General features: G+C 47.0%; 1 protein-coding gene across 1 annotated transcript; it reads right to left on the reverse strand.

Annotated features, from left to right (window-relative positions):
- Positions 1-416: 416 nt before the first annotated feature.
- CUNH10orf143 (chromosome unknown C10orf143 homolog) lies at positions 417-6,144 on the reverse strand. The gene is made up of 4 exons (XM_042863912.1): positions 6,040-6,144; positions 3,598-3,738; positions 3,404-3,469; positions 417-673 (listed from the first exon to the last, which is right to left on the reverse strand). The coding sequence occupies exons 1-4, from the start codon at positions 6,100-6,102 to the stop codon at positions 644-646; spliced, it is 300 nt and encodes a 99-aa protein (XP_042719846.1). The 5' UTR covers positions 6,103-6,144; the 3' UTR covers positions 417-643.
- Positions 6,145-6,491: the final 347 nt, after the last annotated feature.

Raw genomic sequence — 6,491 nt, forward strand, 5'->3', positions numbered from 1 at the left:
ATGTTGTTCAAATAACACTGATTTTTTTTCTTTCAAGTAGTTATCTGTCACATTCACAAACTGTGCTTATTGTAAATCAAGTAAGAGTTTGGCATGTAGGAAAGATACCTGAAATGGATGCATATTCTGGATTTTAGAACAAAATAAGTTTCAGTAGGGTTTTTACTGGCCTTTGCATAGCTGTCAAGCTGATCAGCTCTCTATTAGAACTGAAGAGTCCTCCCTTTCTGCCCGCTTCTATACAATTGAGGCAGAAGTGCAGGCCCACTACCAATGTGAACACAACGACAACCTTCATGAGCATCAGAGAAAGTGCCTAAGTGAGACAGTGAAATACCCTGTATCAGCACAGCCTGTGGTCCAGGGCCAGGTGAAGACTGGGCCAAAGGCCGAATCAGCTTAACTGCTCCAAAAAGTTAAATGAGAAACATATTTTTTCATACATATGAGATACCTTAAGTACAAAAACATTTTTTCAAGTGTAAAAACGGTGGCATCAAACGGCGTGATGGAGGAGTGACACACAGAGCAGCATGCTGAACATTTGCCACAAGTGAACGTACTCCAGCTGTACGCTGCTCACAGGTGCATTTCCAGACCCCAGCAGGGGAAGCAGCGCTGCTTGTCTGCTGTCTGTCCATCTCTAGCAGCCCAGGATGTGACTGAAGTGTCCCTGAAATGACAGGATGGTATGTGACAAGATTACCAAAACCTGAAGCTTTTTCTCAGTATCCATTTTCAAACGTGACTGTAAAAGAAATGGACAGTTGTGCTGACAGCACCTCAAATGCTCCCTGCTTTCCCAAACAACTCGTGGACAAAGGTTAAAAACAGCTGCAAATTCAGTACTGCTCTCATCTCAAACTGTGGCTTAATGCACTTCTGCTGTCCCTTCTGAAACATGTGGCAGTGATCATGCCTACAAAAACAAGCTTCAATGTTAAGAGAGCAAGTCAAGAAGTGATATTCCCTTTGAATACACTTTGAAAATCATGGCATATCGTGTAGAAACAAAGACTTAAATGCTTTCAGGAAAGCTGGTGTGAATGAGGTTCCTCATGCAAAGTACAATGCTGAGAAGACTATGCAAGACGAATCACCTCAGTCCTGTATGCCTGTATTCTGTTTGTCTTGCTCCAGTGTGAGTTTTTATGCTTTTGAATTTCCCTCCCATCAGTAGCATACAGTTTCTTAGAGAATTTTAACGTTATTACTATGAACAAGCATTGCAACATTATTTATTTTGCTACCTGGAGGCTCTTCCCTTAGGGACATTTCAGCTGTTCTGAAGGACTTCCATGATGCATCTTATTCATTGTGACAAGCTCATTTTCCCAAGGTGAAATTTTAATTCTGAAGAAAATTATCAGCTTACTACACATTTTATGCTCAATATAGGCTTTTTATTATTTTAAGAATGAACATATTACTAATATAAATCCTACTAAATTTATCCAAGTGTAACCGTGTTACGTACCACGGCACGGCTGCAAATCACTGATGATCTGAAGGAAACACAACTGACAGATCTGTACAGTCAGTTCACCCACAGTTAGAGAAGTCGTGGATAAATTGTGCTGTAGATGCAAGGACACCCACATGAGCCAGCTTCTATCAGGGTGGCTTTATGAGCTCAGCACAGCACGCATTCAGCTGCACTACAACACAATCCCGGTTGCTCTAGCCCTGTCTTTGTGCCTGGCATTATGTCTAAACTAACAAACCCTGCTGACTGAAAGCCAGAGTCAAAAAGAATCCCTCCCCTCTGCAAAAGCACACCATGGTGTGCAACCATGGGTGCAAAAGCAGTCACACATTTCTTTCATCCAGATTGTTCCAGGCCCATGACTCAAATAATGGAGAACTGAATATATACGCTAACTTGATTATTCCATCACCAAACACTGCACCTTGCTCCTTGAACTCTAATTGGTATTTGACACCACGCAACAGACGTCGATCAACTTTGGCACCACTACAGGGAACATCAGGGAAAGCAGAATCTGAGTCAGTCACATCTTAGATCAGCCAGCTTTGAGCAAAGCAGCTTCTATTTCAACTCACGGTATGAGTCTAATTCAGCAAGAAGTCTAGCAAGTAGCTATCCAAGGGCTCCAGATGTTTATGACACCGACTTGAGTCACTATATTGACAGCACAGGACAGTTAAATGGGAGATTCCAGCTTTCCATTACACCCAAATAAATGAATGCTTGTTGAAAAGGTGAATTATATATCCTAAGGCATCTGGGTTCCTAATTATGATTTGAAGATCGTTCCACAGTAAATGCCTTCTCAGCTCCCATAGGCTTAATAGATTTCTGAAACTTTGGTCAAGGAGGGCAGACTGAGGTTGGATGTCAGGGGGAAGCTCTTTCCTATGAGAGTGGTGAGGTGCTGGAACAGCTGCCCAGAGAGGCTGTGATGCCCCGTCCATCCCTGGAGGTGTCCAAGGCCAGGTTGGATGGGGCCCTGGGCAGCCTGGGTACTGAATGTGGAGGTTGGTGGCCCTGCCTATGGCAGGGGGAGTTGGAGCTTTGTGATCCTTGAGGTCCCTTCCAACCCTGGCAATTCTGTGGTTCTATGAAAATCTGCACAACTGAAACTGGAGGAGCACCATAACCTCCTTCAGTGCTCTCAGCCGTTCTCTCTTGAGGTTTGGCCTTTAATGAATAGTAAAACAGAAAGTGCTTAAGATAACCATCACCTTTATGTGGGAGATTGCAGCACTACCACTGCAGTGTTCTTCCATACTATGCTGTGCCAAATCCCAGCTGTTGATTACAGCCTACACAAATAAAAAAGCTGATTTTACCCAGCTTACTTTCCATATCGGGGTGGCCCAGAAGACAGCAATACTCAACTGTCCAAAGACTTGCACTGCTATTCTGAAATGTCAGGCTGCCTGAGCTGAACTTTGCTGGCTACTAGTTCCTTAGCCAGCTTGTTTAAAGCTGGGTCTAGTATAAGTGTAGTGCAGTGTAAGATGGTGCGCTGTATATCTGCTCTTTGGAAAGGAACTATCGAGTTAGAGGAAACAGTAAGAAACAGAATGGGAATCCTGAGTATTTTGTTATGATTCCGTAAATCAAACAAGACATAATAACAAGGTAGAGGAAGTTGTATGTTACTGTTTGCTTCAGTTACTTCCTAAACTCTGCTTTTTAGTGTGAATGTGAAAAATGTGTTTGCAGTCTCCATATTTTCCAACTGCTGCTGAAAACATATTAGTTTGTGCTCTGCTGGCATACCTCCGAAATGCTAAATCAATCTGCCTTCTTTTATTTACATGCTTTATTCCTGAGAAATGTAATTGTGGTTTTTATTAACTTTGTGTTTTATGGATCTAATACTTAAGAACAAGCCTATCTTTTATGCCACAGAAAGAAGGTTAATATACTTACAGATTCTCCAGCAATACATCTTGGGCAAGGCTGGGCAGTACCTCTGCTTCCTTGGTTTTCAAAAATCTAATTAATAAAAACATGTACAGAACCATAAAAAAAAAAGAACAAAAAAAACAATTACTTGCAGTTTTATTACAAAACTGGCTTTAAATGCCCTCTAATAAATAGATATGTTGACAGTGTAAACATACCATAGAGTTTTGCTTTGTCTTTGTAGCCCAAGGACCACAGCCAGAGGAGACTTTCTGTTTAGAATCCAGCTCCATAGCACAGTCAATGAGGCGAGCATCAACTTCATTTGGAATGGCTTCTAAGGGCTTGCACACTCGCTTCTGAAAGAATAAAAAGGAATAAATGCGTGTCTTTACAAGGCATAGGCCGTTGGGTACAAGCCTGCAGGATTTGCTTATGACTGACAGGGATTTTATATTCACTGGGAAGAACAGACAGTGCAGTGAGTTAGTAAATGCAGCCTGCAAGCACGGGGCCAGAGCACAAACACTGCATGGAGCACCGTGCCTGGCGCTGGGTGAGCAGGGAGGTGTGTGAATCTCACTAAACGTCTCTGAGCCTCAGTTTCAGAACGTGGGGAGAGAACGCCGGTGGGAAAAGAGGATACGTCACCCTCCATTAGCATCTAATTTCAGATGGGGCTTATCAAAGGAGCAGATCATGGGAAGTTCTTAGAAACGGCTAATTAAACCACGGAAACGGAAGGAAAACCCCGCAGCCAAGTCAGACAGCTACGAAGACATCTTTTGTAATGATTTATTTGTGTCTTTTTCTGCAAACTGTCCCCTTCTTACAGCTTTCCTCTGCTACCCAAACAATCAGCTTCCTGCTTCTCACCTGAACTGATACCTGGTGTTGAAGGACTTTTGGATATCCTGCAAATCGCTCCAACTCTGGAGCAGGGGCTGTGCTAAGTGGGGATGTTCTTGGCATCCCAGTGCAAGATTGGAGGTCTGCTGAGATAATGCCTCAGTGTGCAAAGCGTGTCATGAACCCAGAAGGGTGAGGAGCAGCTGTGGGGCAGCTGTGGGGCAGGCACCAATCGGGATCCCTAAGAAGGGAACTGCCCTTGGCCTGTGACTGCACTAAGATGCTCTTTGAAACTGCAGCAGCACATTAATAATAATGAGAAATATCAGAACTGATGCAGACATTTCAGGGCCTGGCTCTGACCGAATCCCAAGGAGATGCACATGCTTTTGAAACAACTTTCTGAACAAAGTTTGTTTAAGGAGCAACAACATTCCATCTCACTTAGGATCTCACAGGTGGGAGAGGCATTGCCACAGAACTGACAGACTACAGAAGCACGGAAACTAAATGAAAATGTGAATATATTATGTAAAAATAAAATGGATCAATACAACAGGAACCTCAGTGGAAAACAGTTGAAAGGAGCACGCTATCAAGGAATACAGGATACTTGGACAGGAAGTAAATAAAAAAGTGAAATATGTATTGTACTAAGAAAGTGAATAATGTAATAATAAAAAGTCTGAGGAGGTCCTCCAAAGGCAGATTGCATTCCACTGGGAAAATGCTCTCCTCCCTTTGTTGCAGAACTTGTCCTTTATTAAAAGCTAGAGCATGGTGCTACAGCAGCAGAGCCGGCACGGTGTGTGAGACGAAGGAACAGAGCAAAAAATGACTCACTGCCACGTATCAGAGGAAATTTGGCTCATTAAAAATAAACTCGAAGCATTGTTTTGGGGGAGTTCAAGACATCTAGCACCAGTGGCAGGAATTCAGCACACAGAGCAGCTGGCTGACAATCCTATCACAGCAATGCCAAGACGATCTGTGGGAACTGCTGGCAGAGCTGGCTGCAGGGAAGGGTTCACTCCTGGAATTCTCTCTTAGGAAAGAAACAATCGATACATCAATCCTGCCTGTGAACGGAACTCATTTAGCACAGGGCTCAAAGTGCCTGTGATGAGTAAGGATCAATGAGGGAGCCAGTCAAAAGGCAACCGCGCACTGCGTCAAAATGACTAATTTTGTTAGGGAGAGACTGTGGTACATCTCCAGCTTGAAACGTAGTTGGAGACAAGCACCAGCAATTCACAGCGTGTCCCAGAACAGGCAGAAAACAGGGCTGCTCGCAGAGCAGATGTTCTGTCACTCTCTCTCCCAGCTGGCAAGTCCTGGGAAAACACGTGTGTTTGCTGAAAGGATGAAGGCCTCGCAACGAGGCTGCTTCTTACGAAAAGTGAAACCAAAAGGTTGCAGAACGCGGCTGGGAGGGCTGTCCTGAGTGGGGAGGGTCCCCAGGGATCGCGACTCGGAGCGCCGCGCTCCACGCAGCGCCGCCTCCAAAGGCCTCCGCGTCCAAACACCGCAAACGCTCCAGCACGGAGCTCCATCCCGCAGGACGTCCCTGAAACGCGTGCAGATCGCCGCGCCGACGTGCAAAGATCAACCACGCGTCCCTCCGTACTACGCACAGCGGGAGCAGAAGAAGCAGCGGGGAACCTTTGCCATCGACAACAGCGTTCAGAACGACCTCTAGGCCGGGGCTCAAAACCCCGAAGGGCCGAACCCCTCCTCGTCGCCGCCAGAGGGCTCTGAGCCCGCCGCGTCCGCCCGGGGCCGCCATCCCCCGCCCGACCCCCGGCACTCACACGCTCCGGTTCTCCCGGCTCCGGCTCCCGCAGCCCCCGCCGCCCCCGAGCCAACGCCTCCATGGCGGCGGGGCGGCACACGCGGCTCGGGAAGCTCCGGAGCCCCGCCTGGACCCGCTGCCGCTCCGGGCACTGCCTACCTCCCGCACGGGGCGGGGCCGGGGAACGGAGGGCAGTGTGCCCGGGCTTGGGGCGGTGAGCGGAGCTGCCCCGGGGGAGGTCGCTGAGCCGGCGTAGCTCGGAGTATCGCGGAAGGAGCGGAGCGCAGCAAGTTTTATCTGCTGTTATTTCTGCACGTCCTGAGCAATAACGGCGCTGTCGGGCTCCTCCCTACGTCGGGGTGACGGGGATGTGCGGGAGTGCAGCGCGGTGCTATGGGGAGTTGGGATGGGTCAGGCTGGAGAAGGAGGGAGCGTGTAAACAGGAGGGGGAACGGCTGCTTAAGAGGATGG

Source organism: Lagopus leucura, unplaced genomic scaffold, assembly GCF_019238085.1.
Source record: "Lagopus leucura isolate 7727_CA_CO unplaced genomic scaffold, USGS_WTPT01 Super-Scaffold_741, whole genome shotgun sequence".
In the NCBI taxonomy this organism is placed as follows: Eukaryota; Metazoa; Chordata; class Aves; order Galliformes; family Phasianidae; genus Lagopus; species Lagopus leucura.